An 18,553-nucleotide genomic window follows, 5' to 3' on the forward strand; every position below is an offset into this window, starting at 1 on the left:
GGTACTGAAACATCTGAAAACGAACCTTTCAGCTTAGCGAGCAAACTTTATTTCAATACTTGTTAAATTATGAATTTTGCCCTTTTCTTAATTTGGAAGAAAATTCCAACAAAACCACTTCAAGCTAATTTCAACTGAGATTCCTAAAATCAAAATGAGACAAGTTTCCTCTCATTGTACTTCTATAAATAACAATACAATCACCTCCTTGAAAATGGTGAAGTCAATTTATCTCGCAATCTTTCCTTAAGCTGTCTAATGCTCCTATTGGCTCCAATTTCAACTGTTTCCAGTATATTAGATATTTCCTTTATACTTTGCTGAATACAGTACTTGAAGTGAATATTTGAGCATGCCTTTGTAGTCTGAACCCTTATGTGCATGCAATTTGATATTCTATTATCAATGACTACTCACCCAAGTAATAGACACGATGCGAGTGGTGCCCAGACTCATCGTTTTTTGGAATGAATTGGAAATCATGAGGTGCTTTGTTAATGATAATGCCAGGATACTTCCTGCTGCTGTGGATTATCTCTCTCAATCCATCCCATGTGTGCTTCTCAACGTAGAATGGGGAGGGTGCATCCTCCATATCCACCACTTCTGCGCTTTCAGACAGTGCTTCCACGGTAGCCATCTCTTCAGGCCTTGCTACACAGCTGCAGCAAATAAAAATATCCTCTCTCAATGTGAGATACATAACGATTGCCACAAATGCAGAAACAAAGGAGAAATTTACATAGAGTTGCTATACAGGGTCCTCCATGCTGCTTGCAGTGATAGCAGCAAAAACTAATTGTGTTTCTATTTTGTACAACATGTGAACAATGGAACTAACAATCAGGTATTTGCAGTGATCGTTAAAACTGACTTTTCTGAGGTTATACAAATACTTTATCTTGAATGAAAGTCTAGAGGGGTTAGAAAAGCGGAAAATCCTGGTCAGTAACGTGAATGGGCAAATCTTGGAACCACAAGACAACCACCACTCACTCAACATTATTGTGTGACCCATGAAATTTCTGGTTAAATCTTATTGTCAAGGGTAGCAGTATCTCAAAGCATAGTCACAATTCAATATGAATCAATAATCTCTCTTCAGCCAGTTAGTTAGACTGTTTGTCAGAATCTTGGAAAATTTGTGACTCAGAATATAAAAAATGCTAATTAAAGATAGTTATGAAAAAAAGGATATAAGAGCCTGACAGTCCAACATGTTAAACTAAGGACAAACTAGAGTCTAAGAAGTACCAGCGAAGGAAAATACTTTGCAAACTTTTCCCAACATCAGCATGCATTTATATTGCACCTTTAATAAAATGTCTCAAGTTGCTTCACTGAAGCATTTTGAAATAATATGAATTCAGAGTATGCCCAGACACTTTTCAGATAATAAAGCACTTGTGAACTGCAGTCACTGTTGTAACATGAAAATTAAATAGTCAATTTGGGCACAGAAAGAGGTTCTAAATAGCAATGAGACAAAGAATACAATAATCAGCTTTTTAAAAAAATGATTGAGTGACAGATAAATCACAGCCAGGATCTCATACGAACCCACTTATTCTACAAATACTAATATAAGATCTTTTACATTCAAACAAAAGCAAAGATGCAACTTGTGATTTGCCATCCAGTAACATAGCACTCCCTCAGTGCTGTAATGAAATATGTGCCTAGATCAAATCTCTGGAATGTTCTGGCTCAGAGGCTGACATCTTCAAAAGATAGACAGGAATAAATCAACCTATTGGAAAGGAGAGAAAAGCATTCATGCCAATGCACAATGTCTGCCTGGACTATATTTAGAAATGAAGCATGTAGCTAACTTCCATCAGTTTATCAGATCAAAGTTTATACTGGCTATTTCCTACACAAAGACAACTAACCAGATCAAAGAACAAAGAAAATTTATAGCCCAGGAACAGGCCCTTCGGCCCTCCAAGCTTGAGCCAATTCAAATCTACTATCTAAACCTGTCGCCCAATTCCTTAGCATCTGTATCCCTCTGCTCCCCACCTACTCATGCATCTGTCCAGACGCATCTTAATAAATCTAGTGTGTCTGCCTCTACCACGTCTGTCGGCAACGCGTTCCAGACACCCACCACACTCTAAATTACTTGCCGCATGTATCCCCCTCAAACTTTTCACCTCTCACCTTGAAAACATGACCTCTTGTTATTGAATCCTTCACCCTGGGAAAAAGCTCATTTCTACGTAGCTTGTCCATAACCTTGATGATTTTCTCGACCTCAATCAGGTCCCCCCCCAATCTCCTTTTTTCTAATGAAAACAAACTGACGTCTCTTCACAGCTAGCACCTTTCATACCAGGCAACATCCTCTTAAACCTTCTGTCCACCCTCTCCAAAGCATCCACATCCTTTTGGTAATGTGGCAACCAGAACTGTGGCCAATCCTGGGAGAAAAATCAAACTACTGAAGGTGGACATGCAGAAACTGACCAGCTTACAAATATATAGTAAGCACAGTGAGTAAAGTTAGGAACTGGGGTCTTTAATAAATTAAAACATAAGAACCAAGCAATTTCTCAGATTCCCCAGTCAGTCTTGTGCTTTCAGTTAAAAATGGGGTGACACGGTGGCTCAATGGTTAGCATTGCTGCCTCACAGCACCAGGGTCCCAGGTTCAATTCCAGCCTCGGGTGACTATCTTTATGGAGTTTGCACATTCTCCCAGTGTCTGCGTGGGTTTCCTCCCACAATCCAAAGATGCGCAAGTCAAGTGAATTGACCATGCTAAATTGCCCATGGTGTAGGTGTATTGGTCAAAGGGAGGTGGGTCTGGGTGAGTTACTCTTCAGAGGGTTGGTGTGGACTAGTTGGACCGAAGGGCCTGTTTCCACACTGATGGGAATCTCATCTAAAAAAAACATAAAAATGTTTTTTTTTTGGTGGTGGAAACAAGATTTTTACAAGTTGCCCTTTTATAAATGTACCTAGCTTGCAACTTTCTATCAATGTACTCAAATCTGCTGTGTTTGTAATGTGTCTTGGCCCTTTACTCATTAGTGACCCATCTCCTGCTGCCCCGGCAGCATAGTGGCACAGTGGTGAACACTGCTGTCTCACTGCACCTGGGACCCGGGTTTGATTCGCGCCTCGGCTGACTGTCTTTGTGGAGTTTGCACATTCTCCCTGTGTCTGCGTGGGTTTCTTCCCACAATCCAAAGATGTGCAGGTCAGGTGAATTGGCCATGCTAAATTGCCCATAGTGTTAGGTGCATTAGTCATGAGTAAATATAGGATAGGGAAATGGGCCTGGGTGGGTTACTCTTCGGAGGGTCAGTGTGGACTTGTTGGACGGAAGGAGATTCTAATCTAATCTAACCCTCCAACCCTTTCACCTTGAAATGTTACACAAACCACACTGACAGTCACCTGATCGATGTTTCATTCAGCGATTCAGATGATTGTCACCTTTCTCAAGCACTTTCCTATAAAAGTCAACATTTAAACAGAGATAAGAACCTCCATCCCTCAGATTGAAAAGGAAGTAAACTTTGCAATTAAAGATAGCATTGTATTATTTTAGTTTTAAACGCGACTACAAGATAAGACAAAAGCTCAACTTGGAAACCATCAGTCTGCGCAAGAAATCTCTTTTCCCTTCTCAATTCTTGCCCATTTGCAAAAATACTTTTTTTACTGTTGTGATATTGTCATAGATGTCAGAAGCCCACCAATACTGCATGGAAATAGTTGTTCATCCAGAGAATATTAACTCATCTTCCTTATGTTGCACGCAGATAATTTGAGATCTAGAGTTGCTAACCTAGTTTGTCCATTCAAGAACAATGCTTAATCTACCCTACCCTTAAGGGCACTACTTACGTACTTTCTGTGGAAATCCAAGTCATGTCATTTGCTTGTAAATTTATGAGAGCAATCACAGGTGTAAATTTCAGGTTAATGCTTCTATAATGAAGTTTGACACATCTACCAGGAGTATGATGGATGTCTCCTAGATGCAAAATAGTTCATAGTATAAATAGATATCAACAAATTTCCTATAAATACTGCTTACTATTGCAACAAGTTGGATTACTTTAAAAAAGGGGTAAAAAAGCATACCATATAAAAGACAATATTTCCTGCCAACATAGTTCAGCAAACACTGGTTGAATCTATAGACATTAAGGAGCAGTTGCAGGCATACCGACGTCAACATCTGAGGTCTCTGCTCCTTTGTATATTTTTTTTTAAATACACCATGCAAATTTGCTGGTGGTGAAGGAAATACATACTTAATATAGTTACTATTTTCATGTTTTACTTGTTCTGGCTCACGTTTGTCAGCAAGAAACACAGGAATGTGAATCTGAATTACCTTATTCCTGTTCATAATCCTGAGATGTTGAGGCCAATAGTTGCACATTGATTGCTAATCTATTGTGCTTAATTAACACAATATACACCAGAGATTAATTTCTCTTAAATTTATCAGAACAAATCCTCTATAATATCTTTATCCACTGATGTTGAACACTGACCCCACTCTGCGAAAAGCTGTCAAACAGTTTCATGGCCATCGAGCCACTAAAGCATTGAAATGCTCAGATAAATTTGTGATCAGAATCAATGCAAATTGATTGAGATGAACAACAGCAATTATTTTTATTTGTGTGCATTAGTGTCAAGTGAAAGTGGAGTCACTGTGCTTGTCAGTGTCATGTTAAGTTTGGCTCCAAAGCTGGATTTGGACCACACTTCCACTGTGACTGTAGTGTTAACGTAAAACAAAATCACATCCCATTGCCTCGTTCTAGATATAAATGTAAAACACTGGTCACACTTACCTAAAATCAATAGCACAAAAGAACATCAGATATAACAAAATGGCCATCACAGAAAAATAATTAGTTGCCCTTTCAGGTACTGACCCACAGGTCACCCATATCAATAATGGTTCAGTTAAAAAAAAACTTAAACGAGAAAATGCTGGTTACTATTACATACCTCCCCAAACACTACAACAGTGACTACACTTCCAAAGTACTTCATTGTCTGTAAAATGCTTTCAAACATGCTGTGGTCACAAAAGTTGTAATACAAATGCAAGTTTGTCCTTTACAACCACACAGCCCCTTTAATCTGCTTTTTGACAGTGGTCTACTAACAACTTCTGAATTATCATCAGTTGAAAATGGAATTTAATGTTAAAACGTTTGAATCAAATAACCTCAAATTAAGTGAACTGCATGACATATTTAAAGGTTGTGTGTTACTGTAACCAAACTATTCCATGACTTGGAGATGCTGGTGTTGGACTGGGGCGTACAAAGTTAAAATCACACAACACCAGGTTATAGTCCAATAGATTTAATTGGAAGCACCAGCTTTCGGAGCGACGCTCCTTCATCCACAAGCACCTGATGAAGGAGCGGCGCTCTGAACGTTAGTGCTTCCAATTAAACCTGTTGGACTATAACCTGGTGTTGTGTGATTTCAAACTATTCCAATGAGAAATGGAACTAGAAAGACAGCATCTTTTCAACTTCTCAGCAACATGTGCCCAGTGAGCTTAGCTCAGCTAGGGCAAGCAATAAGGAAGATACAGAGACTTGAGAATTATTGTGATTAAGTCATTGTTGAGGCAGTGGTTGCATATTAAACAAAAGCAGAGGTTAATTGCAGCATTTAAAATCCTCAGGTAAATGTCTATCTCTATTTCTGCTTCAATCAAATCTTCCAAGCTGTAGGAGAACAAGTGAGCAGATGGGGCAAAAGAAACCTAATCAATGGTCTGCTTAGCGATCACCCACTACTTCTCCTTATGTGCTTCCTATTTTGGTTGCATACCACTAGCTGGCCCGAATGTTTTTTTTCAGATTACAGGTCGTTTTGGGATAATGCGTATTTCAGTAGTGCGATTTGGCTATAATGTTGCTGAAGAATTAGGGAATGGTATTTTCGAGAACGCTTACCTCCATTGGCAATAGTGCGATTCGAGCAGGGATTGGTTCACACACTTCGTTCTGCGCAAACATGATGTTGGGGTCGGTCTTTGTGCCATACTGCGCATGCGCTGATGTCAGCTGCTGACAGAGCAGCTTTCTGTGAGGTATCGTACAGAGAGCAGCTTTCTTACTTTTTTTAAATGTACTGTCATATTCACTTTTGTTTCATCAATAAATATGATTTCAACCTTCATTCAGGCTGTGCTATACTTTGTGCTAGACCTTTGGAGGATTTTTGAGCGATCCTGAGAGATATTTTTTGCTGGTCTGCCGCTAACCCCACTTTTCCCATAGGGCCCAATATTTCTATTAAGCGACTTTCTATTAAGTGAGGTTTTGCTGGAACACAATTACAGCGTTATAGGAGAACTACCTGTAATAGAATAGAAAGCATGAGGCCAGACAAGGCTAGAGTGATACATTGGTAAAGATTTCTTTAGACCTCCTGCATATCAAGTGATTGACAACCCCTATTATCAATGCAATGTGGCATATAAACACATGAATTGAAGCAAGTATGCTTTCATTATTACCAGTTGCAGAGGAGCTAATTACAAATTATTTCAAGAAAGAATTATAGAAGCATTAGTTGTTATTTTGTTCATCACATCTGCGTCAGCACATGAAAAGAGGTGCCCAATTTAGTTCCATTCTCTGGGTTTTGCACAAAAACCTGAAAAATTAACCTTCTTCAAGTATGTTTTTTGAAAAATATGATGCAATCAGATTCGAGCTCTCTTTCACAAAGGATTGTTCAGATCTGGAATGCTCTATATGAAGCAATTTCTCAATTTAAATTTATTTCTTTTGCCAAATATTTTAGATATATGGTTTCCAGTTACCGAACTATTTAGCAAATAGTTTCTTAATTATGGTACCAAATTCCTCTATAATTCTCTATACAGCTATCAGGCCTCTGGTCAACTTTTTATGCTCACTGAAGAATACTCCAAGTTTCTCCAATCTGTTCACAAAGCTGCTTTAACACCCTCTCTTTGGACTTAATGTCACATAGTGCAAATAATTAGAGTCAAACTTCCATTGAGACTATAATGATGATTTATAAAGGTTAAACATAAACTTCCTTGTTTTAGCGCTCAATATACTGTAATAAAAGGTATATTACATATTATCATTTGGGATTTAGATTTTAAAATAGAAGATGAATGTGGATCGGTTCTGTGCTGGCATTCTTTTCAAAACACATCAGAATATCATTTGGAATGATGACATAAATAAATTACAAGAAGGCACGCTGATCTAAATCAAGTGCCTGGCAGAACACCTGTAACGTTAACGGTGGAGCTTTTACACTACTGAGTTGATGAGAGACCAAAAAAGTCATAGTTTGAGCTTCAGGTTCAACTTAGATGGGAGAACAGTTTATCCCAGCAGAAGAATTACGCTCTTACATCAGGGAACCAGTCACCCTAGCCAAAGTATTTTAACGCATGGACCTTCTCAGCAAGGAGAGCCCAGACAGAAGCTTTCAAGTTGCTAGAATGAAAAGCATTTCAGCCCTCAGAATCACAGAAGATTCATGCCAGTGATTCCAAAGGTATCATTAATCCATCTCTCAATCGAAGGGAAAGAAACTGGGAGAAATACCTGGAAACCCAAATCAAGAAAGAAGTAATTTTTCCTCTTTGGAATTAAGTATCTATAAAAGAGTAACATTGGGAAACAGGCTGAAATTTTATTTCGCTGTTTGTGCTATTTCAAATGGTTCTGTATCGTCGTTTTTCATCTTGTTGTTAAAAAAAAAAATTCTGCAGCCTCAACTGAGAATGTGTTTCAGTGACTAATGACCACAGTGATCAACTGCAAAAGTTAAACATAAGATCTATCAAGTCAGGTTCCATTCTGGGATCTGACCTATCCAGTATTACCATTAGCTAGGATTATGAAGTAGGGTTCTTGTTGAATTGGAATAATTGAATTTAAGTCAGAACTGTATCTTTTTTCAAGGCTTAAATATGTGGAGGTACTGTACATAACACTGGAGCATGAAGACGTTCATTGCACAGATTGGACTTTCAAAATTGCGAAAGCTTCTCTGGGAGTAGAAGACATACAGCGGATTTTTTAAAATCTTAGACTAAACTGAGAGTTTTAACAGAGAAATTAAGGAATAAATTAAAGCAAAATCTTATATGAGTTGTTTAAAGCTATGATCCAGAATTTAGAATTGAAAGGGGGAATCAGACATTAAGATATCTCCTCTAAAATTAGCTAAAATTTAACCAAAAAGTAACTTGAGCTTGGGGTGAGGAAATGAGGGAGAGACCGTCACAGAAAAATGGAAAGGGAAGAGAATGAAAAGTAAGGAGTAGTGAAAATGGAAATATTCAAAGTGGAAAAACAACACCGAAAAGAGGTAGTAGTTCAGAGGAAGACTTTGATCCCAATGAGATTTGATTTAACTAGAAATCTAAATTTAGAAAGGAATGAGTGGAAAGAATACTGTACTTCATTTCATTTGAAAAGCTGGCTGGGCAAACAAATTGGCCAAAGGTGTTTGGATTTCAAGATCGCAAAGTGTTTTGACAAATAGTTATGCCAGTTTGTTACAGAAGCAACTTGCAGACAATGGAAACTTAAGAGAAAGCAAAAATCAGTGCTTGTCAGCTTGTTCCCAAAGCGTATCAATTAAAATTTAGGATTTTAAAAAACTTAAATCAGGTGTGTGTACGATTCACAAAAGATAAAGCGGGGAAAAAAGCAGGGAATCAGTGGTTTCAAACATGAAAGTTCGACAAAAAAATTGAGAATGAGGGAAATTATGATTCTGCTGACAGGTGGGACTAGATTGGGTTGGGATATCTGGTCAGCATGGACAATTTGGACCGACGGGTCAGTTTCTGTGCTGTACATCTCTATGACTCTCAAACTTCAGAAACAGCATTCCAATAAACTTACTCAAAGCTTATTTAAATAAATGTTATGTATCAAAGATCCAAGATGCAAACGTTCTGAAAAATATAACTGCAAGAGATATTGCAGGTATGTGGGGAAATGGTCATTGGGAATTGACAAAGAAACTGCAGACGGAAAAGGTGTTACTTTTAGGGAACAAACAGAAAGGTGCCAAAATGAAAGCGAAATGCTGGAACCTAGGATAATATTACAATGGATATATGTTATTTTCTTTATAAGACTGAATATACCAAAGTCAATTGCTCGAGAAACACTATCAGAAAGTGGTGTTTTAGGCAAGGTATCAAAACTAGTTGAAGTGCATGTTTCTTTAGGGAAAGATGACTCAGGACAAACAAGGAAATTCCTCTGACTTTAAAGCAAATCATGTATTGGAGACTTAAACTCAAAAGACTTTATAATTCAAATTAAGAAAGTAAACAAAATATGGGACAATGGTGAAAGTCAGTCAATTATGCTAGTTGTTAAAAATATGTCTTCGAGAGGGGATACTGAAGAAGAAAATATCAATTGGATGCATATATGGGGATTACAAACCAATCCCATTATACACAGTTGGATTCAAGAGTGACTGAGTAAATTGAATAGTTGGCTGATTCAAAAATATTGGTCTCAATAGTGGAATAACTAGGAAATAACAGAAACAGATTCTATCGGACGAACATATTGGATTGTTTACAAACTGCCTTGTGACTAAAGGGACAGCTGGAAAATGGGAAGCCTTCAGAAATGAGATGAGAGTCTGGAGAAAGTATATATCTGTTAGGGTAAAAGGAAAGGCTGGTAGGATTAGGGAATGCTGGATGACTAAAGAAATTGAGGGCTTGGTTAAGAAAAAGAAGGAAGCTTATCTCAGGTATAGACAGGATAGATCGAATGAATCCTCAGCAGAGTATAAAGGCAGTAGGAATATACTTATAAGAGAAATCAGGAAGGCAAAAGGGGAACATGAGATAGTTTTGACAAATACAATTAAGGAGAATCCAAAGGGTTTTTACAAATACATTAAGGACAAAAGGGTAACTAGGGAGAGAATAGGGCCCCTCAAAGATCAGCAAAGCGGCCTTTGTGTGGAGCCGCAGAAAATGGGGGAGATACTAAATGAGTATTTTGCATCAGTATTTGCTGTGGAAAAGGACATGGAAAATATAGAAGGTAGGGGAATAGATGGTGACATCTTAAAAATGTCCATATAACAGAGGAGGAAATGCTGGATGTCTTGAAACGCATAAAAGTGGATAAGTCCCCAAGACCTGATCAGGTGTACCCCAGAACTCTGTGGGAAGCTCAGGAAGTGATTGCTGTGCCTCTTGCTGAGATATTTGAATCATCGATAGTCACAGGTGAGGTACCAGAAGACTGGAGTTGGCTAATGTGGTGCCACTCTTTAAGAAAGATGGTAAGGACAAGCCAGGGAACTACAGACCAGTAAGCCTGACCTCGGTGGTGGGCAAGCTGTTGGAGGGAATCATGAAGGGCAGGATGCACGTGTATTTGGAAAGGCAAAAACTGATTAGGGATAGTCAACATGGCTTTGTGTGTGGGAAATCATTTCTCACAAACTTGATCGAGTTTTTTGAAGAAGTAACAAAGAGGACTGATGAGGGCAGAATGGTGGATGTGATCTATATGGACTTCAGTAAGGCGTTAGACAAGGTTCCCCATGAGAGACTGGTTAGCAAGGTTAGATCTCACGGAATACAGGGAGAACTCGCCATTTGGATACAGAACTGGCTCAAACGTAGAAGACAGAGGGTGATAGTGAAGGGTTGTTTTTCAGATTGGAGGCCGGTGACCAGTGGAGTGCCACAAGGATCAGTGTTGGGTCCTCTACTTTTTGTCATTTATATAAATGATTTGGATGTGAGCATAAGAGGTATAGTTAGTAAGTTTGCAGATGACACCAAAATTGGAGGTGTAGTGGACAGCGAAGAAGGTTGCCTCAGATTACAACGGGATCTTGATCAGATGGGTCAATGGGCTGAGAAGAGGCAGATGGAGTTTACTTCAGATAAATGCAAGGTGCTGCATTTTGGAAAAGCAAATCTTAGCAGGACTTATACACTTAACGGTAAGGTCCTAGGGAGTGTTGCTGAACAGAGACCTTGGAGTGCAGGTTCATGGCTCCTTGAAAGTGAAGTCACAGGTAGATTGGATAGTGAAGACGACATTTGGTGTGCTTTCCTTTATCGGTCAGAGCATTGAGTACAGAAGTTGGGAGGTCATGTTGCGGCTGTACAGGACGGTTAGGCCACTTTTGGAATATTGCTTGCAATTCTGGTCTCCTTCCTATCGAAAGATGTTGTGAAACTTGAAAGAGTTCTGAAAAGATTTACAAGGATGTTGCCAGAGTTGGAGGATTTGAGCTATAGGAAGAGGCTGAACAAGATGGGGCTGTTTTCCCTGGAGTGTCGGAGGCTGAGGGGTGACCTTATCGAGGTTTACAAAATTATGAGGGGCATGGATAGGATAAATAGACAGAGTCTTTTCCCTGGGGGGGGGTCGGAGTCCAGATCTAGAGGGCATAGGTTCAGGGTGAGAGGGGAAAGTATAAAAAGAGACCTAAGGGACAACATTTTTATGCAGAGGGTGGTACGTGTATGGAATGAGTTGCCAGAGGCAGTGGTGGAGTCTAATACAATTTCAACATTTAAATGGATATACGAATAGGAAGGGTTTGGAGGGATCTGGGCCGGGTGCGAGCAGGTGGGGCTAGATAGGGTTGGAATATCTGGTCAGCATGGACGGGTTGGACCGAAGGGTCTGTTTCCGTGCTGTACATCTCTGTGACTCTATGACTAAATCTCAGACTGATACAAAAAAAAGGAAGAGTACATGAAAAGGGAGATGTCTTAAACATTCAGTTATTTGATCATTTTTAAAAAGTCTAAGTAAGAAGAATAAAAGCAAGGAAAATATGGCTGACAGGTTTAGCCTTTGTCTTTGGTAGAAATTCAACAAATACATCCTGAATTGAGTAAGTTAAACCAAATAGAGATTGGTTTAGACTCCATTTCTGAGGGTTGTTGTTTGAAAAGCAAAGAACTGATGAGGAGATGAAGTCTACCTTAAATACCAGATGAGGAGGAATGGGTGGTAGTCCATTAGATGGTAATCTAATCTCAGTATTGTAATGAAACTTCGAGAGGTTCACAAAATTCAACAGCTAGCCACTTGGAAAGTCGTAACAATTGGGATAATCTTATTGGTATAATGTTAGAGTCTGTCTTAAAAGGATGTAATAGCAGTACATTTAGAAATATGTTCTACAAATAAAGCAGAATCAGCATGGATTCATGAAGGGAAAGTTATGCCTGACAAACTTTAGAATTCTTAGAGTTAGTAAGCAGGAGAGAAAAGCAGAATCAGGATAGGCAAAATATTTGCATTTCCAAAACGCATCCTAGTAAGGCTACTTATTACGGAATTCGGCTTTCTATTCCCATCATGCCCGTCTTTCCCCATGCTTGCTCAACACCTGTGCATGTTCCTGTTCTGATGTCAGGATATCAATTTGCATCAACTCTGTTGCTCTCCCTCCAGACAGACAGTGTGGCCTGTTGAGTATTTCTAATGTATTGTTTTTATTATAATTTTACAGCATCCAGAGTATTTCACTTTTGTTATTCTCTTTTAAAACAGTTGCACTAGAGATATTGTCCACGTATTGGTGAACCTCGAAACAAATAACTTTTTACAGCCTGTCTTGAATAAAAATGAACAGCCTTCAAATGATATTCCATTATTTCTAAGCATTGGTTCTCAAAATGGGCTTATTAACCAGGAAAATTAAAATACATTAGGACAAACAAATGCAATTTTCGGAGATAAAGAAAAAATGCATTTTAAACTGAAATTCTAAATGAAGGGCTTCTTTCAAAAAAAACTTTTGAGTCCCATCAATTCAGTGTGAGTATCTAATATTTCCACCTGGTATTTTTAGCATTTGAGATTCGACATTCCGAAATGCAGAAAAACTCTCAATGTGCTCAAATATTGTATCTAAATACATTCGTGGTTAGTGGCAACATTTCAAATGTCTTCTACCTAGTGACAGATCTGTGATCACCAGCAGTTCATCCCATAATGCACAATAGCCCTCCAGAATTAATCAAGATTGGCTTTTCACAATTTGAAATTGCCACACAATAGTATTTCACTTCAATATTTTTATAGTGGCAACATGGATCCATGTTGCCACTAACTAAACCAAACATATCAATGCCCAGCGGCAGAATGTGGTCCCCTGACTGAATAATTGAGCTTGCTTTTTACTTCCCTCAAGAACATTCTACATTTATATTCCATCTATCCCTACCACCCAAAAAACAAATCTGATATTGAGTGAAGAAACAATCCATATTTAACTGCTTCAAAGGTTGAAATGCACCAGTGCAACATATGTATTTGATCAAGTTCCCCGAAAGTAACAAAAGGCTGCTGGGATTTACCTCAGATATATCACTCTGCACATATCACTCTGCTTCACTAAAAAAAATTCTATTAATCTAAGTCTTATTCGAAAGTTCAGTAACAGAATTAACAGCTTAAACTGCAAGAAACTACTGTTTATACAACTGCATTAACTATATTCAGGTATTTAAAGTTGCAGCACATAAAAATGTGATCATTGCGCACCTGGTGCACCTTTGCCTGCGAGTCCTGTATACAATCCTAATTTCTGATGTTGTTGCTGAAGTTTCTGCCTATCTTTTCCGGACACATGGCTAGCCAGCCTTCAACCCTCCGAGCTTTTTCCCTCGCTTATCAGGCCATGTCAAATTGGATCCACGTATGCAATCACCGAATGCATGTTACATACAACATCTTGCTTTACTGCTCCGCTCTGCAAGAGAATGTAGGAACTAGATTCTTAAATTACTACTCTCTCCATGCATATTTGCTAAACTAAATTAAAATATTGCCTTTCCCACCTGCTACTGAAGTATCAATTCTTGCCCAGGAAAAAAAATAAATGTATTAAACTAGTTGCAGACTGTTTTCTCAGTGAATATTATAATCAATACCGTTCAAAGTTCTATAACCCCTTAGCATGGGCATAATGGATTACTTATGCAAGAACACATGGTTTTGCAAGGATACATATGACTCCCATATTATGAATAAACACCCACAATATGTTTCTAAAAGGATATTTGGGTTTTATTTCCATCTTTCTTGGGGTTCAGCTGATAGTTATAAACCAATGGTGTATTGCTACTGTGGGTTCTTCCATCACCCATTCACTCAGACTGTAATTATGAGGTAGCCAATCAGAATCCATTATCCAAGATGACAAGTGAAAAACATTGTTCAGAGAGCTTTGACAGCATCTTTTGAACAAGGCAGCTCTAAAGAATTTGGGATTTAAATCAGGTTTCTGACTATATTCGCTTAGTATAAAACTTTCTTTATAACGAGCAGTAAGATACTGGATATCAATAACAGTATAGAAAAACCCAGAGTGTAGTTCACTCTAACACATTCAGATTATTGCAATTTTGTTCAAATTTCATCAACTTCAAAAGTGAACAGGGTAGGGCAATTTTTTAAGCCACTTACCTTTTCCAACTTTCTGTGGTATCGTCTTCAAGTTTAACTTTCTTTACTCTATGCATTAACAGGCTAACAAGCCTCCACCAAGTCAGCAATCTAAAAGAAGACAACACTTGAATAAATTAATACTAATGAGATCAAAAAGTCAGTCTGTTAAGTTCTCATCATTCTTTGTAGTAGTTGGGATGTTTAAGATGTGGTAAAATCTTACACATGCAAGCTTTTCTCCTCTATAGCTCAGTACTACAAGGGTGCCCAAGCTTTAATTCTTGTGGATCATATGGATGTACCATAATGGCATAGTTCTAAATATACATTTAATTCTATTATTAATTTATGTACAGTTCAGTCTCCGAATCCTTGTGAAACTTATCTACCTTTTGGGAAACAGTGCTAAGAGAAGCCCTTTTAAGACCCCAAAGATGCCATAAAGACAACTAACAGTTGGCTGGAATAAATAATCACAAGATGGCACTTGAAGAACTTCAGAAAAAGAACTTCAGAAAAAGAACTTTAGAAAGCCCCGAAAATAATGATGAGTAGAACTGTCACAGTATGGTTGCAACATATAACCATTTAAAATTGATTTACAATGGTCCCTGGGAAACACACACTGACGACACAAGCATTAGTTATAGTGGATGTGGATTAAAAACTTAATTCCACACATGGTGATTCGACATTCAATTATGCCATTGGGCAGTGTTCTTAGAAACCGCAAGCATTTCTACTTTAATCAAGGCAAGAAATAGCAAACTTGAAAACAGGAGAAAGCATTTAGTGCTTACCAGCGATTACTTTCAAACATGAAACATCTGAGCTGAAATGATGTCTTCTACGTCATATTCAAAAAACCAGACAGTACAGGCCATGGTATAATTAGGTTATTGAATAAAGTCTGCAACAACAGAATCAAGAGATAATGAAGAGTTTCTCAAAAAAGTTCTAGCCTGTGTATAACAGCAAAAATGCTGACTGTGGAACTCTGAGCACTCAGTTCACTATCACATTAGCCAAATGAAGGAAGCAATGTGGGAAGCATATTAAGCAGAATTTCCAAGAGGTATTCTCTCAAAGAATTTGCGGTCTTTATGAACTTTTGAAAGCTGTATGGCCTGCAGGTGATTTTAATTGTTAAATGGTGTTGCTAAATGCATCAAGAATAACAGGAAACATGTTTCCTTGAGGGTGGTTAGCAATTCCTTCTCTCTGTAACTATTAGTGACAACACTATTACTCTGCATAAATTTTCCCAATGAAGCAATCAAGGAGAAATCTGTCTTTGTGGGGCATATATTTTGCCTGTACTTTGACAATAAATAGAATCGGCGAAAACAACACATGCTTTTTAACTATTCCTTGTTATTTAAATGTTAAATTACTTATTTAGTTATAATGAACTCAAACTATGTTAAAGGATAGGTCAATAAACTTGCAGTAGCAGACACTGAAGGGAACATTTCAGAAATCATAAAATAAATACATGCCAATGAGGAAGAAACATTCAAAAGGGACTGACTTATTGTCCTTGGTTAATGAAAATAGATTTATATTTGTACAACTTGCTTTTGAACTCTGATACAAAGATGGAGAGGCTGCAAAGGTTGTGTAGAAGATTACACAGAAAATAAAAAGGCACAAAGAATGACTAAAAGATAAATAAAGAGGAAACATTAGGAGAGAAAGTTGCAAGAAATACAGGAACAGGAAGTGAGAGCTTCTGTAGCTATTTAAAAAGGGCAGAATTAGAACAGATTTCCATTGCACAGAAAGAAAAAAGTAATGAAAAAGTGACAGATTCTATGTCAGACTACATTATTAAGAATAGAAGTAATGGCTGTAAATCAGAGAATGAAAGGGATGAAAGAACGCAGATAAATTACTATCACAACGGAAGTGTTGTAGAGCAAGTTATCAAAAGTTGCAAGCTTAGTAGTTCCAGGTTCTGATGGACCTCATTCTAGTCTTAAAAGAAATGCTAAATGAACAGAATGATGCATTGAATATAAGTTTCCAAAATTCCCGACATTTGGACAAGTTTCCAATAGTTTGCAAAACAGTGAATGTAACTCCTTCATTTAAAAAGAAACATGAAACCACAGATTAATTAAACATACGTCATTTCAATTTATCACAATGCACTCGCTTAGGAAGACTGGGATATTTTTGGAAAAGAAAAGTAAATGCTGAGAGATTTACACAGAAAATTCACTTGCAAGTACAGCAAGTAAGTAGCAAACCAAACAGCACTTTAGTGAAAAATGTTTGGAGCTCAGAGGTATGACAGACTTACTGCATTTATATAAGGGACTTGGATAAATTCACAGCAATTGAGCAGAGGCAACATGGTGTTGTGATAGAAAAATCATATTTAACTGATTTGTTTTGTTGCTCTTTGAGGAAATAGTACATTCAAAGACCTAGAAGGCATTTAATGCCCCAAGGTTATTGCAGAAAATAAAATCTCAGGGTGTAAGGGATGACATATTGGCATGGACAGAAGATTGGTTAGCTGGCAGAAAACAACAGGAAAGAAGGTGGCGGTGGTGTATTGGAGTGTCATTGGACTAATAATTCAGAGACCCGGGTAATGGGTTTAAATCCTACCATGGCAGAAAGATGACTCTGAATTCAATAAAATTTAGGTGGTTCATTTTCTGGTAGGCAAAATGTAACAAGTGGCATGTCACAGGGTTCAGTGCTGCAGCTTCAACTATATATAATGCATATAAAGTTATGGGTGTAGGGACTGAAGGTAAGGTTACTAACTTTGCAATGACAAAGACACTGTGAAGACAACAAAGTTCTTACGAAGAAATTCAAGTTAAGTCAATGGGCAAAGATCAGCAAATGGAGTATAATGGAGTTTGAAAGTAAGAATTTGTCCATTCAGGTAGAGTTCTGAGATGCAGAAGGATCCGGGTATTGTGGCACATGAATCACAGAAGGCTAGTTTTCAAGTACAACAATTAATCGGGAAAGCAAATTATTGCAACAATTTACTTTGAGGGGTTAGAGAATAAAAAAGTAGAGCAGTTATGCTTCAGGTAAACAGGTCAATGGTGGGACCACATTTGGAGTACTGGATATAATACTAGTCTTATTAGTAAGATAGGATGTAAATGCATTGGAAGCAACTTCATGGAAGTTTCATTTGACTAACAGCAGGAATAGGCTATTGCCTTTTGAGCAGAGGTTGGGTAAGTTAGGATTGTGTCCACTGGCATTTAGACAAGTAAAAGACAGCTTGTTTGAAGGATTAAAGATCCCATGCAGTCTTGACAGGATAGATGAATGTAGGCAAATCTAAAAACAGATTGTCATTGCTTAAGCATAACAGGTTTCCATAGAGCTAAGCTGCATGGAGCCTGTGGAATATAGCCATTATGCAAGTTCCTTCAGAAAAAAAAATAATGAAAGGATGAGTGGAAATTAGCATAGCCCAACATGCCTGAAAAGGTGGTGGTGTGGCAGCACTTATACAAGACAGATACTATCTGACAACAAAATTGCAAGCTGCAAGGGTCAAACCTAAAAGATTGGCATTTAATTGTCAATAAAGAAAGACAAGTAAGGTGTTTTTAAACTAAGTTCTGAACAACTCAGTTTGAAATCCAAAGAGAATTGAAAAAGTATTCAGTTCTAGTAGTGGCATGTGGCACTAACACATTGCACTGCAGGAATTCACCAAGTTTCCTCAGGCACCCACAACCATTTCTATCAAGAAGAGCAAGGTAAGTAACGACACAGGAAAACTGCTATCTGCAAGTGCCCCTCAAAGGCCTCACTACACTGAACTGGAAATATATCATTTTTGTTCAGTGTTGCTGGGTTAAAATTCTGAAACTCCCTTCCCAATGGCACACGCACTACAGCTTTTCAAGACGACAACTTATCACCATCTTCTGAAGGGCAATTATAGATGGGCAATAAATGTTGCTCCAGTCAGCAATGTCTACATCTCATGAATGAATAAAAGAAACGCCAGCAAGTAGAAACAAGTGGATTATTTTCAGCATGACAGGGATTGCCACAAGAACCAGTGTTTGGTCTCAGCTATTTACAATCTACATCAA

The 18,553-nt window shown here is 38.0% G+C and overlaps 1 protein-coding gene across 7 annotated transcripts in view; it reads right to left on the minus strand.

Annotated features, from left to right (window-relative positions):
* The window catches only part of dpp9 (dipeptidyl-peptidase 9), a 105,656-nt gene that overhangs the window by 55,495 nt on the left and 31,608 nt on the right, over positions 1 to 18,553 (minus strand). For 3 of the 7 annotated variants that reach the window (XM_043720896.1, XM_043720897.1, XM_043720898.1), the window contains 3 exons: positions 15,266 to 15,375; positions 14,484 to 14,573; positions 418 to 662 (listed from right to left, as the gene is read on the minus strand). In XM_043720896.1, coding sequence (XP_043576831.1) covers positions 418 to 662; positions 14,484 to 14,539 — 301 coding nt within the window. In that variant the 5' untranslated portion in view covers positions 14,540 to 14,573; positions 15,266 to 15,375. Of the gene's footprint in view, positions 1 to 417; positions 663 to 3,858; positions 3,989 to 13,559; positions 13,768 to 14,483; positions 14,574 to 15,265; positions 15,376 to 18,553 lie in introns of those variants that run through there. The other 4 variants (XM_043720901.1, XM_043720899.1, XM_043720900.1 and 1 more) reach the window with 4 other exon arrangements.

Source organism: Chiloscyllium plagiosum, chromosome 31, assembly GCF_004010195.1.
Source record: "Chiloscyllium plagiosum isolate BGI_BamShark_2017 chromosome 31, ASM401019v2, whole genome shotgun sequence".
In the NCBI taxonomy this organism is placed as follows: Eukaryota; Metazoa; Chordata; class Chondrichthyes; order Orectolobiformes; family Hemiscylliidae; genus Chiloscyllium; species Chiloscyllium plagiosum.